Genomic DNA, 15,617 nt, shown 5'->3' with positions numbered 1-15,617 from the left:
GAAATCCAATTAGTGTTTTATTATTTGTGTGCATTTCCTTTTTTCTTTAGAGTTTGAGCTAATTTTGGGCTTCTACCTGGAACTATAAGAATTCAAATATTTAACACACTTCTATGCAGCAAAAACCAACAAGATTGAAGAGTAGTGTTTTTGACATTTCCTAATGATTGTTAGGATATTAATTAATTTCTTTCTTTATCCATGCAACAAGCACTTACTGAGTGAAAAGTCAAGCCTCATCTCAGTGCCAAGGAGTGGAGGTGGGAGTGGGGAAGATACAGAAGAAATAAGACAGAGTCAGCCTTTAAGGAGTTTAGACTCTAGCGGAGGAGCCAGACACCCACAACCAATGATTTCACTACAGTGTGACCAATGCTATAAGTGAGGTACATGTCCATCTGGCTCCTAAGGCATCACTCACCACTCACCTGATGGGTTGTACACTACTTACATGATTGTCTTCAGTCTTCCACTGAGAATGTATAACCTGTCAAAATTGAGAAGCCCCTCAAACCAAGAACCTGGGGGTTAAACCAGTACTCACTGAGCCTACATTATCCATCTGGGTAGGCAGAATCTGCCAAATGGCCTGAGGACGGATCATTTATTTAGCAATACCAGTCACAGTTGTTTGTGTCTTCACTTTTAGATTCACTATAATGATAGCTGGTATCCAATGGTTTATTTTGCATAGATGTGGACATTTTGAATTCAGCCTGTACAAACACAATATTCACTCTCTGTGTCAGGGCATCCCACAGTGTATACTCTGCAGGCTTTCAAAAACTGCATTTGATTTCATGGGTCTACCACCATTTCCTCTGGTGTTGATTATACTCAAATATCTAAACCTCCTGATCATTCTAAAGGATGATCTTAAGATCTAACTACAAATGAATTTTTAACTTCATTAAACATAATGTTTACATTTTAAAACATCCAAAAGTTTATTTTCACAAGCTTAGCAGTACAAGATGTAACATAATTTGTGAAAATCAACCACAATGCTAATACTTTAATATATTATTCCAAATATTAGACATTTCAGTTTAAATCTTTTTAACATTAGCTCTAATGTTGGAATAACATTTAAGTTAATAAATAACTGTGAATATAACCATATGTTCAGTCTATTCTCCCCAGTTTATCCTAAATGACAATTTTATTGTGATTTGGGTCATAAAAGTGATAAATAATTGTTTATATATTTTCATAAATTGCATGTTTATTTAATTAATCCTGAAGAGAATCTAGAAATTCATTCCAATGGGTTACATAAATTAGGTGTGTTTTTTAGCTCTTTGCTTTTTAACATGAGTAGGTCACACTGTAACTGCTCTTAAATTTAGTGTTCACTGCACATAACATTTTTTGAAATGTATTTTCACAGGGTATAGGTAGTCATTTGCAAAAACGGCCCCAGTTTTTGATCCTTGAATTAAATGTCTTTCATTTATTTCAAAGAATTATAGGTTTCAAATGCTGCTGCTCCTATGGGGCAATCTGTAAAGTACTCAACTCACAACATTTGTGGTTAAGAAAGAGTTTTGTTACATTATGCTTGGCAAATAGTAACCACATCTTCCTCATAATTTTCATGTTATAAACACATTAGGAAAGACAGAATTACTTTTAGGTATAAAGTGTTCTGAATTTGCATATTCTATAGTGCTTATAATGAATTTATATTGGCCTTTCTATTGTTCGATAAGGTTGTCTGCTCCCCCCAGACTGCCATCTTCATTTGTCACAAAGACAGTTTCTCTGTGAAATGTTCGTAACATGTGAGGTTGTTGTCAACATGCTGCAATCGGAGGCCTTCCAGGATTCATCTTAGCATTTGAATTTACTGCTGTATTTTGGAATTTTCCTGTCATTATCCAGTTTAAACCAATACATGTGTTGTCTGGTTTCATGGTCTGAGAACAGTATTCTGTGCTCTTTGGAATCAGATCTCTAATAAATAATACAGCTCAATTTCATCACATATGTTTTCCAAAGATTTTGAACCTCTTTCTAAAATCTTCAATACTGAGCAGCAGCTCTAGCGAGCACCTATGTGCTGCATTAGGAAAAGGCTCAGATGGTAAAAAGATAGTATAAGGGTTTAGGAACAGAATCAATGGAAGAAATAAAGTGTAGGAATCTTAAATTTTGGCAACTACTTAGGTCCAGAAAATATTTCCTTCCCATGTAAAAGGTTAAGTCTCTTTGAAGAAAATGTTATCTTCAACAATGGAAACATACACTCTAATTCTGGTCCCCAAGTTTTTAAGAAAGCCTGAAAGCTTAAACTAGGACTCTTTCCCTTTTGTACTCTTTTGACAAACTATGTATGTTTTCAGTGTAGAGACCACCTTACAATTTTGGGGTACTTACACTCTTCCTTAGGGAAGAGAGAGCTGGCATTGTTTCATGGATGGGCATAATTCATTTATGTCTTCCCAGTTTTTCCTCTCTGATCTCCTCTCTGTGTATCTGTCAGTAGCGGTCTCCTGGGAGCAGCACTATGCACTTCATTAATAAGAAGGGATTAAAGAAAAAAGCCTCAGTCTCCTAATACACTTGGATAATTTGGTGCCATCCACAAGGCGATAGACCCCTGCTGCCTAGATGTCATTAGAAAGGTACAATTTCATTACTTTTTACTGGCAGAGCCTTGAGTCAAATACAAAATATGTTGTCTCATATGTAGGGGAAAAAAAAGTGCTAAAGCTTTCATTCACTTCATGTCCCTAAAAATAGTAGAATGCAAAAATATATTTTATGTTTTTCACATTTATATTGCCTTCCTTTAGTAATCCTTGATATCATGCTTCCTATTAAATATTGAGCAAAATAAAGATTAAAAGAAAATTATTTATATTCTTAAATCCCAAATGAGATTTATATATTTTTATTAATTAACACACTTGTTTTGAGTACCTACTATGTGCCAGCTCTGCTATCTACTAGAAACAAATTACAAAAACATCATTCACTTTTTAACCCTAACTCATTGAATGCTATAATTGGAAGTGAGTTTATATGAAATAAACCATATGGCAGAATAAAAATTATTATAAGCCAGTATATTATAAGTGTATTCAAAAAATCTTGTTTAACAATTCCTTGTTAACCAAACATTTTTAAACTGACATGTTTGCTGATGGTTGATATTACCTTTTGAACTGAACCACCCTGATTTTAAGCCTCTAAGTGGCATATTGTGCAAACATTTGAAATGATGGTGCAAACCGTGTTTGGGAGATTTGCACCCTAGTTTCTATAGGTGCCGTCCCAGCCTGGAAGTAACCACTGATGCAGTGTGTGGTGTGGCCACGCCCCTTCAGACAGGGGCCTGGGATTTAGGCACCTGCGGTATGCCAGTGGCACTCCCAGGCATAACACTGGTGTGATGACTCTCTGGGAATCTCACACATCACTCTTTCCTAGCACCGAAGAGAATCAGGTTTAATAATGGTCCATTATCTCGCTGCCACAGACACGCAACTGCCATTAACACTAAAAACTGACACACAGTTGGAACCATGCTTGAGAGAAGAGAGCCCTTGATCATCAGTTATTTACCAGTCACTCCTTGCAGTGATGGGTTTCTGCTTTACTTCTAATAGCTTTTGTTCGGTGAAATTGACATTTGCAGCTCTTTGTCTAAGATAATGGCTAGACTAGACAGTTAAGATGACAGAAACTGGGGTTTCTGGAGAACATTCTACTGACAAAAGGCAAAGCAGGACAGAAAAGCAAATTATTTTGACAAATAAATGAGTCAGTAACAAAAATACTTTAAAAATGTGTTGAGTTATGAACAATATATCCAGAAATGAAAGATTGGTTGTCTAGTAAGCTTTGAATACAGAGTGATCTGATGTCTTCACCCTTTTATTCTGCAACCATGTCGTACCTTGTCTGTCAGGCATTTTAATTCACTCAAATATCATTACACTTGGAGTAAACATTATCAACAAATGTTGTGAGAAGTAAGAATACAGAGATTGGGACCAGGCAGGACCATTTTACGCCTTCTAGAGTGAACAAATCTTAGTAATCAACAAAAAGCCAGGACTCAACTAGCAACGTTCTTGTTATCAAAATATGCCTCAGCTAATGTTTAAATATAGATAACCAAAGTTACAAACAAAAATCCCCAGTTTTGCCAATAAATTTTTTAAAAAAATAAGCAAAGTGATAAAGGGGTTAAAAGCTTAGATTGTTAAACTTGTGTGGTGCATTTGAGGGTGTGCACTGAAAACAGATCAACCATTTGATACCAGAATACAGATTTCCTTTTTGTCTGTGATTTTTATAGGATGGTAACTTTTCCTCTGTGTCTACAAGATTTTACGAGTCTGCTTGTCTTGAATCTCAATAGGTGCCCTTATGATTTGGGAAGGGTTTCTGAATATTCTTTTCAAATTTCTAGTTCCACATTACCTTGGGCATTGAGGAGGAAGAAGAAATATTATGAATTGAAGTTAGAATTTAAACTTGGGTATTTGTAATATAAATGGAAACAGCTAATTAGCAGTAACACTTGCTAATGCTCTTTTGCTGAGGTAGCCTATAAATAAGGGATTGCTCATAAAAGAAATCATTATATTTTCTCTCTTGAATGTGCATGACTGGGATATACTGTATTTTGCCATTGTTAAACTCAATTTAACAGAATACATAATCAAATAAGAATTGACCATACCAATATCCCAGTAGAGGAGAAATAAGCTGATAGACATGTCTTTGAGTTCTATCTGGCAAGACTTAACCAAATCTTGACACACATTTAGAATTGGTTGTTAATGAACAGTAACTAGATAAAATAGATATATATTTGTGTAAGGATATTTTAAAACTATTTCTTTTTTTTAATTTGAAATTCACAATAGGTTTCTTTCTTTCCTCCTTGCTAAATTATGAAATACTTAATTGTTTAGACTGAGTAATATGACATGAAACAACAAACCTGCACATGTCTAATTTATAACAAATCTGTTTCCTTAATGGGTGGAAGGAAATCTGAGGACAGTTCTAAGGGGTCTTGTCTGCTTTCAGTGCGATCTTCTAGTCATACTGAAGACAATACCTCTCCGGACTGGTCTTTCCCCTTCTTCTCCTCTCCCCGGTCAATGTCAATCACATGCACCACTCCAGGTTTTAGAATCAGGTCATCCGTCTCTACCTGACTCCTGTTGTCCTCTACTTCCATGTAGCTTCCTTTTGTTTGCTGGGCAGCTTTGCTGAAGGCTTCTTTAAAACGACGTTTGAGTTCAACATCTGGACAGAAGACGTACTCATAAAGGCCGCCAGCGAGGACAGCTCCTATGATAGGGCCAACCCAGTATATCTAAGGAAAAGATGGAAGAGGATAGAGTATAGGTAGAAAAAAACAATTCCATTGGCGGCTCATGAATATAGAATCTAGCTGGGTTAAATGAAGAGTACATTTGTGTCACGCATCCAAAAGAGGGGAATTGGAGAAGAAATAAGAAAACACACCAAATCTTCATCAGAGATCCATAAATTATTAAACAGCATTTGAACAGAAAATAAGAAAGAACTTTTTATCTCCTTTCTTCTTTTCATTAATTATGTTCTTTCCATCTTATGATAATCCTTAATATAAAGATAGCTCCTCTTTGGTAGTACTGCAAACCAAGTGCACTAAGAATTCTTTAACAAAAATAGAAAAAAAAAAAGAATTTCTGGAGTGTCCTCTTCTTTTCTCAATATTGCCATCTCACACTGGTTTCCTGCACCATCATGATTATAACACAGACTTTGTCTTCTGGGGATTCAGTTATTCAGGTTAGCATGATCAAAGCCAACCCAGCTCCACCACTTAGAAAATTTGAGTGCTTGCATCAGTTACGTAACTTTCAAAGCCTTAATTTCCTCATCTGTAAAGTGGGGATTATAATAATACAAACCTCATAGGGTAAAAAGATTAGGTATAATAATACTTGTAAAGTACTTAATAGTTTTTAGTTCATAGTAATCTGCTCCATCCAGGCTTCCAAAAATTGGTGATTTGATTTAAATAAAAACCTCATGTGTTCATTACTGTGCAGATAGCTTTAATCTCTGTTGTTCTTACGATGGTGGCTTGGTGAAAAAACATGAGTTTATGGCTAGTTGAGAAGTAGAAATTCCATAGGATTTCAATAAATGGAAATGAGTATTATATATTAATTATGCACTTAGAACAAAGTTTTGAGTTTGAATGAACTGCAGGCATTTGCTTTAGAGCGCATGTGTTCTGTAGAATATTAGACATTTATTTAACAGATGCACTTGGGCAACAGAAACCCTGTTTGTTGAGTGCTGTCCCTGAACCAGCCATACTTAGCACTTTTCTTGTATAATCTCATTTAATTCTAACAATAACCTATGAGATAAATATTATTGTTCTTCCCATTTTATGAAAAGAAGAGTGACACTCTGAGAGGGTAAGAAGATGCTTAAAATTTTATGCTTAGCAAATGGTTGAGCTGAAATTTCAGATCTGTCTGACTTCAAACACCTCAACTGAGGCTGGGCACAGTAGCTCATGCCTATAATCCCAGCACTTTGGGAGGCCAAGGGGGGTGGATCGCTTGAGCCCAGGAATTCAATTCAGCCTGAGCAACATGGTGAAATCCTGTCTCTACAAAGTACAAAAAAAAATTAGCCGAGCTTGGTGGTGTGCACCTATAGTCCCAGCTACTTGGGAGGCTGAGAAGGAGGATCACTTGAGCCCAGGGAGATTGAGGCTGCAGTGAGCCATGATCATGCCACTGTACTCCAGCCTGAGAAGCAGAGTAAGACCCTGTCTTCAAACAAAAACCAACAAACAAATAAATAAACAAATAAAAAAACCCCAAACAAGCCCAAAACAAAATGAAAACCTGTCTTTTGAAACACTGTTCAAAACACTGTAGTATACTGTTTTCAACTATACTACACACTCATTTGAAAAAAAACATGATGGATGCTTTTTTGTTTAAAACACCCTCTGCAAATTAATCTCAGTTTGCGTCCTCGTAAGATTTAAAGAAAATTCAAACTTCAGCTGAGGCTGAAGACATAACATTTACAGGAAAACTGTTGCTAGAGTGGCTGGAAGAATCAAGTTCCTTCTCTTGAACATGAAAGAAACCATATGAGCCTTTATCTTCTCTATGCCCTTTTGAAGGAGAAATGGGAGCCCTCCTCTAAATGTCTTTGCTCATTGTTCCTTTAGTAAAGTCTCATTAGACATATACTACTCCACAAGCTACAAATCCCACAAGGGAGACTAGAACAGTAAAATAATTACTACCCTTTCCAAAACATCTGTGAATACAACACCTAGCTGCATGTTCTCAAAAATAAACAAATCTCATTGTCAAGTTTCTATTTCAAAATGAAGTCATATGTACTTTAAAGAATCTTTATTGCTAAAAATCTAGAAAATGTGTAAAAGAATAAAGAAAACGAAAATAATATCATTACAATATACAGAAATAATATTTTAATGTTATTCCTAATCTATCTACCTAAAAATACACTTTAAATTTGTTCTAAATTTCATACAACCATTGCTACAAAAATGGACATTCATTTTTAGTAGAATTAAGTTTGGTATAATATAACACGGGGAAACTTGATTTAATCAATAATCTAAGAATTTTTCTACTATTTAAAATTTAACTTACAGCAACTGACAAGTAATTAATAAAATATATTTTCATCTACATTTTCAAGTGCTCATAAATTTAACTAAAAATTGTTAATTGTAAAACAGTTTCAATTTAATAATTTGAAGTGAAAGTTGTATTTTTATTATAAGATCATTGGCCAAGGCGGGAGGATCACCTAAAGTCTGGAGTTCTAGACCAGCCTGGCCAAATGGTGAAACCCCATCTCTATGAAAAAATACAAAAATTAGCTAGGTGTGGTGGTGGGTGCCTGTAATCCCAGCTACTCAGGAGGCTGAGGTAGGAGAATCACTTGAACCCAGGAGAAGGAGGTTGCAGTGAGCCGAGATCACGCCACTGCACTCCAGCCTGGGTGACGGAGGAAGACTCCATCTCAAGAAAAAAAAAAAAGATCAAATACTACTCACTAAAAATTTCCATTTCTATTAATGTGGTAATGTTTTTTGAGACATAAATGGAGGTATCTGTGGCAAAATAACTAGTCTCATGGATGGCACTGTCGGCCAAGTCTTGGTTTGACCACTGACTCTCATTCTGTTATTTAATGGTATAGATGACTTTTAAAGATTTGGTCCATTTTTCTCAGAAGTGAATGCACATAGCAGTGGTGCATTTTCTTGTCATTTGCAGCATATACCATAGATGGCTGGCTGTGACTAGGTTAGTAATCACTGTCCGCATAAACACAAGGGACATATTCTGTTATAGTCATGAATTTTTAAAAGTTGTAAGTGATACTTGCCGTATATAAATTATAATAAAAGCTAGCCTCTTTGAAGCTGGCTTACAGGTCTCATATTTTTATTGGTTATTATAAGTTAGCATGTTAGTGGCCTTCATAACTGCTGCATTACTTATTTAATTTTAAAGGATTTAAATTCCTTTGCTGTAGAAAACAGCTAAAACAAAATTAATTATAACATTTTGAAATGGACACTGCTATTCTCTGGAAGCATCGCCACCACATTAATAAATATTTATAATAGGTTAGGCTTGAGACTGAAAAGTGAGCCTTTTCTGCGAGTCATTTACTTTTCCAGTTATGGTTATGGTGATACTAGCATAAACGTTTGCATTGTTTGACACCATCTGCAGTTCAAATACTTGCAACTTACACACTATTCATTGAGTTTATGCATTTGTAAATGAAAAAGGGTAAATATCTTTGCTATGGGCAGCACTTTTAAGTATTTCATTCATTCTTTTTATTTTTTTGCAAGTTTTTTTTGTTATTGCTGAGAATACTTTACTTTCAATTATTTAAACACCATATTACCTACACCATGCTGACTTTAACTTGTTCCACATAGGCAACCTCTATATACAACGTATTCTGCTGCAATCTGCCAGATACAGTGTCTAAAATCGTGCTTTAAAAAAGGAAAAGACTATTATTGAAGGCCTAGAACAGATAGAAGCGATGTTTTGCAACAGGTCTGTGCTAGTCTTTCCCTAGTCTTTATGAAAGATGTAATGAAGTGAAGGTCAAAGTTGGAGAAATCAAGAGAAACTAGTAAGCAAAATAATGAAAAATAAAAGAGACCCCATAGGTAATTGTCCTCAACTGTAGGAAGATAGGAACTATCAATATGAGGGTTACCCAATGGTTTTCCCAGTTTCCCATGATAACGGCAGGTCCAAAGGATCGGGCGGGATTCATGCTGGCTCCAGTATAATTGATCTATAGGAAACAGGAAAACAACTTCAGACATTGCTGAAACAGGGCTACTAGTGAGTATCATTCATTGAAATTTGCTATCATTTGTCACTTAGAGAAACATCAAGATGTTAGCAGCTATATCAACATTCTCATTGCACAGTTGGAAAAATTATAACCTAAAATTGACAGTCATGCTTGGATACTAAAGAGCCACTGCTATAAAACAATCATCTTCAGGCCAGCTAGAGTGAGGATAAATGAGATGGGATTGATGATTTAAATGGACTTGGAAACTTACTGCAAATAAATGTCCAATTGCAACAGAAAATCCAATTGCTAAAGCTATTGAGCCAGTGACATCAGTCCGTTTGGAATCACAGCTGGCAAAAATAGTAAACACCAATTGAAATGTGATTATCAACTCAACCAGGAGACCATGACCAGCAGTAAGATTTCCATGTACCTAGAGAAAGAAAAATATTCCATCAGAATTGAAGCAAGAGTATTTTCAATGAAAATGTATTAATATCATTGTGAAAGGCACAGTTTATCCCTGTAAAAAGCAAAGGTAAGTCTTTTATCCCACCTTCAATTGAGACCTTCCTTCTCTCACTCCCCAAAAAAGAAGGAATAAATTTATATTCATTTTGGGTCATTACAGATAATTACTCTTACGATGACCAAGCAGGAGTTTGTGCTGAATGGCCTTTTCTACAAAGGAAGCAAATTGTGCCACTGCAGCACTTAACTTGTAAAAGAATTTCTTGAGAGCCTTGTAATTTTATAAGGCAATGATTAAATCCATTAATTAGGTTTAAATTAATTAATATATATTTCAATTAAAATTTAAGCCATGTAAGTTTTTTTTTTTTTTTTTTTTAATCATCCCTGGTGCTGAGCTAACAATTGATACTCCTAATCAGCTAAGAACAAAATGAAGATCAGATGTCTATTTTTTTAAGTGTAACCCTTTATGTAGATCATTTTACATCTTATGAACATGACAAGAAAATAGTTTTTTTTCTGCTAGTGAACAAATAATTGTAAGAAAAATGCGTTAAGCTAAATATAAAATCAATATAGTCACTGGAATGAGAGGAGAGGAAAAACCAACACAATTTTTTGGCCACCTAGATTTTGTTATTTTTAAGGAACTCAAGAGCAAACAATGATTTCCTACAGATATACCTAAATGCTGTCAGAATCAGTTTTCACTCTATTAAGAATCATCAAAAATTCCCTAGGAGTGAATTAGCTATTTTAGGAATGTCTCTCATGCTACCGAGGCATCATTTAGCAAAGAGTTTGCAAGAGGCTTGGAGTCCTAGTTTGAAAATAGCTAAAGACCCTACCATGGTGACCCCCAGGCCTCCCACCACACTGGGAGGTGTGACCAGGTAAAGGATTCCTGCTCCAATGATGGCCCCCAGGCACTGGGCTGCAATGTAGAAGACGGACTTGGCGATGCTGATCTTTCTGGTGCACACCATGGCCACAGTCACTGCAGGGTTGATGTGGCCACCGCTGATGTGGCCAAAACACTGCACCATGGTTGCAATGCTGAGTCCAAAGCAAAGGGAGATGAGAACCATGTCGACTGGTAAAGGCTTTTCTGTTCCACCCCAGTTGATGGTGGATCCCAGGCTGAGGAGAACAAAAATAAGCATGGCCAGAAATTCCGCTGTGACTGCTTTCCAGAAAGCTTGAGTCCAGACCCCTTTGAAAGCCACCATGATGTTCTCTCTTGTACACAAAGGTCCACACTTACTGAAAAGAGAAACAAATCAGCATCAGAAGCCACTACACCCAGGTTTATGAATTTAGGTGAGGGGAACAAGTCCTGCCATCGTGGGTTCCTGCGGGCAGGGATTGCCAAGCATGATTTGTGCACCAAGAAAGAATGCTTCTGGAAAAGCTCTTTCATGAATAGTCAGGAGATTATTCTAGTCTCTTTTGATTTAATATTCAAAGATCATCCAATTTCACTGGAAAATTATCCAAACTGTCCCTAGAAAGGGAAATGTCTAAATCAAATACCTTAGAAGATTAAGAATAAAATATATTTACCTTGTACTTAATTCCCTTAGAGCAAGTTTTTAAGTTTCAAGTACATTTTCTATGCCACTTATATTTTGAACATAAAGCATTAAAACAAGGTTTGGGGGGGTCGTTTCATCTTTTCTAGTGATTGCTTTGCAATGGCATTCTGAAAATCTCCTCCTCCCCCCAGACTCTGGATTAAGGGGAAACCTTCTAGGAAGCCAGGGTGCTGAAGGCTGTCTTTTGAGAAAGTGAACTCATTGAGGGGAGAGGAACTTCTGGTGGGCGACGGGAGCAGGCCGGGCCTCGGCTGGGACAGCGACGCTCCCTCCCTCTCCTGTGAGCCAGCGGGAGGAACCCTGAAGCTGAGGCCGCCCAAGGGACACCGCGCACCGCCCAGATCTGAGCTCGAGGCACGGGGACGTGTCAACCTCCGTCCCCAGGGAGCCTGGAGCGCCTCTCAGGGGACGGAGCAGCGGCCGTTCGCTGCCCGTGCCAGGCTCCCGGGCGGCGGCCAGGTGCACACACACACACCGCAGCGGCCCGGAGAGCCTGCTGGCGCGGTTGCATCCTGGCCGCTGGAGGTGGGGAGAGATGGGGGTGGGGATGCTTTAAGGGGCGGAAGGGCAGCCTCTCCTCGTGCCCGACCCCCTCTCACCCCTTGTCTTTGACCGTGCCACACAGATAAACCTGCCAAAGGGAGCCTGGAGGGTGGGGTGTGCCAGCAATGCCCCGGTACCCTTCCTGCCTTCATGGGGCCGAGCTGGGGAGTCAGGAAAAGGGGGTGTGGCCAGGGAAACCTTGGGCTCCTGAGAATAAGGCTCTGTGGAAAACTGCTTTTCTCTAAGGTCTTCTTGAAGGCTTTGTTACACGGGCTTAGAGGACCGCGTGTCTCACCTTGCGGAGCTTCTCGGGGGAGGGTGGTGGGCAGGCAGCCTGGAGAGGGAGGACGCTTTCTTCCTCCAATTGATATGCCTTTGGAGCAGAGAAGGGTGGTTTGAAGATACTGATGCCAACTGCTCATTCTGGCATGAAATGGCTAGGATTCTCCTTTTGGGGGAGCAATTACCCCAGTTACCCTATTATCTAAGACTTTTGCCCTTGTCCTTTGCCGGTGATACTCATGAGAGCCAAGAAGAATGGAGAGCGGTTACCCGAGAATCTAATTGCAGAGAACCGTGTAAGGGGTTAGGCGAGAAAGCCAAGTATTTAAAGAGATTAGGATTATTGTGGCTTTCCCTTTCACAGATTGTGGGGCCCTCATTTCTCCACGTCACTTAACGTTCCCTGGAGCTTGCTTTCTGCAAGGGTAGTGAGGAAATGCAGTGCCAAAAACGGTGAGGGAATGCTCCCTTGACCTTTCGAGCTCAGGCTAGCCTTTAGTTTGCTATGGGGCTTTGCTTTAGAGAGAAACCCTTTTCTGCCCAAGCCCAGGTGGCAGGAAGGCTCTACGGGGAGCGGGGGGAGGCAAAGGTGGGGCAGGGAGTGGCCAGCCACATCCCACATCCCAGTCATCCCCTGCCCTAGTGAAGCAAATCTCAGAATTACCGTAAACCCCAGGTGGGATGACAACGACATCATACTCTCTAGAGGAAGAGAATGTAAAGAGACAAAAACGGTACTTGGAAGGGGGCAGGAAGGGAACCCTGGAGGAGATGTTAAAAATATTCCCAAAGAGGGTAAATTCAGAAAACTCACACATCGATGTTAGCAGAGTCACTTCTGAACTCACCGGCAGCCCAGGGCTGTAGCTGGGATAGCAAAGGGGACAAAATGTGATCACAGGTGCTGTTGTCTGTGGTCAGGGTTGGTGGGGAAAAGGAGGAAGATAAAGCAAGAGGCTAAGGAAGCTGGCTGGGCAGGAAACGTCCTTTTCAGCCACGCAGGAGACACCAGGAGAGGTGGGATCCCGAGAAGGCCAGCCTCCCTGCCCACCCCCTTTGCCCCTCACTCCTGCCATTTCCCGAGTTCTCTCCCTGCTTGGTCTCTCATGCACCTGTCTACCTCTCCAGAGACCTAATTTAAGAAACTCAGTTGCTCTTTCAGCCTCAAATTGTCATCACCCAGAGGAATTTAAAACACAGTGTGAAACACCAAAACAAACAAAACATAAACACGCTCTTTAAGAGTGTCCTTAGTGTCTTTTTTTCTTTTTAATCCACAAAATCTGATCTCTTTCCTAGGCAGATGGACCAGCCTCAGTTGGCTGTGAACCCTGAAGTTCGCTGGCAGCATATACATATCTCTGGCTTTCTCACGCCAGCGTCACGCATAGCACCCTGTCTTTATTGTCAGTGTTGCCTTACATGTTCACACTCACTGGAAATGATCAACACAATTTGTTTTGCTTCTTTTGTCCCAGAACAAAGGGGGTTTGTTGATGTGACCCGGTTGTACCAAATCAGACACATTACTTTCTAGCTGAACACTCAGCCTCATCCACTCCAGGACAGCTGAGCATCTGGCTGAGTAATTTTTCTGATAAAGCATACTATAGCTAGGTTTACCTCCATAGGGTGATTTCCTGGGCTTTTGCAGATCTCAAATATATGGAGGATTTGGCTAAAAAGCATCCCCTTTCTTCTACCTTCTCTATGCCTCTCTTCTGAAAATGCCCAGTACTTGGATTGAAAAGAACCACCCACCTGCCCCATAGCTGCCTTCTTGATTGTGCCTAAGAAGGCACAAATATCTGTAATAAAAGAGACAGAGTCTCATCTTTTGGCCCTGAGCATTGTTCCCTTAAGGCAAAGAAGGACTTACCCCCACCGCCTTGCTGTGGGTCTGTCACTCATGCCTTCCCCAGCCAGAGTGCAGCTCTCATTGCCTGCCGCGCAGCTCCCTGTGTGCTGGGAGTCAGATTACGGCCACTTGTCTGATTGGGTTTTTGGAGTGTTAGGGGTGGAAAGATTCTGCACCATGTGGCAATCGCTAAGTTATATTTGAACTTGAAATAACTTTTCTGTACCTGATCACTGTAGACACAGGGCATTTCAGGAATGCAAAAACATTTACTTATATTATGTTTATTTTTTTTCTTAGCCAGTGATTTTTGAAAATGAGGATTTCCTCAAATCTTTATTTGAATTCTTCCTACCACGGAGAATTGTTGAAAATTTATCTTGTTTGGTTATATGTTGTAGTTGAAGTTGGGCAACTATTAGAAAATGAATTTGTTATTATCCAGCAGTTGAGATGAATTGAGATAGAGACTTCAGTGGATTTATTTTTGAGCTAATGAGTTCTGTTTGAAGTCTCTGATCTGAGAAGAAGCATTTGAGTACAATATATAACTGCGGCTTCATTTATAGCACAGGCAGCACTGATTTGCACAATAAAAATAAGGAAACATAGGAAATAAGGCTGCTCTAGCGTGCTCACCTGACTGTTACATTAATATTTTGGGGGTAAGAAGTATCACATTGAAAAAATATCGAGGTTGGATGGGAATGAAACCATGGGGAACTGTAGGTAAATGTAACATCTGGAAACCCGGGGACAGGAGTGATTATATAATTTGCTGGTCCCAGTGCAAAATGAACGTAGGACACCTTGCTAAAACATTATTAAAATTTCAAGATTGTGACGGCAGAGCATAAATAAAGGCTGGGTGCTTCTAAATGCAGGACCTTGTGCAGCTGCGCAGACTTCATGCTTATGAAGACATCCCTGCCTAAGGAGTCCGGTGAACTCTGGAAGGTCTAACCATTAGCTACCTGCATCACCATCTTATTATTTTTTCTTTAAATAGACCTTAGGTGCATGGGATTGGAATAATCAAAAGGCCTGATTTATGACACTCATCATCACTCATGCACGTATGGCCCTCTTATTTTCTAATAGTTAATTATAATGGCTTTTAAATAGTATCATGAACATATGTGAACCCATTACTCAACCCAACAACTAGAACGATGATAATAACTCATAGTACCTATGGACGCCTCCCTTTTCCTACTTTATATTCAGATTGGATATTTTTTTTTTCCAGAATGAAGTATGACAAAAAAGAAATACAGAAAAGAGAAGAAAGACTGTTATACTTTTAAACCCAGCTACAGTTTTGATGTTTTGTTGCTTTCATTTGTGTACTTTGAGATGTGGGTATGGGTGAAGAGCTCTCATTAGAAAGAGGAATTAAAAATTTGAGTGTGACTTTCAGAGGACCACTTTATTACCATTTCAAGCATTCTCAGCTAACCAAGATTGAATTTAAGTTCTTAAGAATATGGTTGTACACTGAT

The 15,617-nt window shown here is 38.9% G+C and overlaps 1 protein-coding gene across 2 annotated transcripts; it reads right to left on the bottom strand.

Moving 5' to 3' along the window:
* Nucleotides 1-922: 922 nt before the first annotated feature.
* Nucleotides 923-14,292, bottom strand: AQP4 (aquaporin 4). 2 transcript variants are annotated; one of them, XM_017498153.2, is made up of 6 exons: nt 14,137-14,227; nt 12,244-12,348; nt 10,686-11,100; nt 9,632-9,796; nt 9,274-9,354; nt 2,345-5,341 (listed from the first exon to the last, which is right to left on the bottom strand). In XM_017498153.2, exons 3-6 carry the CDS (start codon nt 11,064-11,066, stop codon nt 5,063-5,065), a joined length of 906 nt encoding a protein of 301 aa, XP_017353642.1. In that variant the 5' UTR covers nt 11,067-11,100; nt 12,244-12,348; nt 14,137-14,227; the 3' UTR covers nt 2,345-5,062. The 2 variants fall into 2 exon arrangements, with proteins under 2 accessions (XP_017353635.1, XP_017353642.1); XM_017498146.2 differs by lacking the exon at nt 12,244-12,348 and having other exon boundaries at nt 923-5,341; nt 14,137-14,292.
* Nucleotides 14,293-15,617: the final 1,325 nt, after the last annotated feature.

The sequence above is a fragment of the Cebus imitator genome, unplaced genomic scaffold (genome assembly GCF_001604975.1).
Source record: "Cebus imitator isolate Cc_AM_T3 unplaced genomic scaffold, Cebus_imitator-1.0 Scaffold12, whole genome shotgun sequence".
In the NCBI taxonomy this organism is placed as follows: Eukaryota; Metazoa; Chordata; class Mammalia; order Primates; family Cebidae; genus Cebus; species Cebus imitator.
This window is presented reverse-complemented; position numbering and strand designations above follow the sequence as displayed.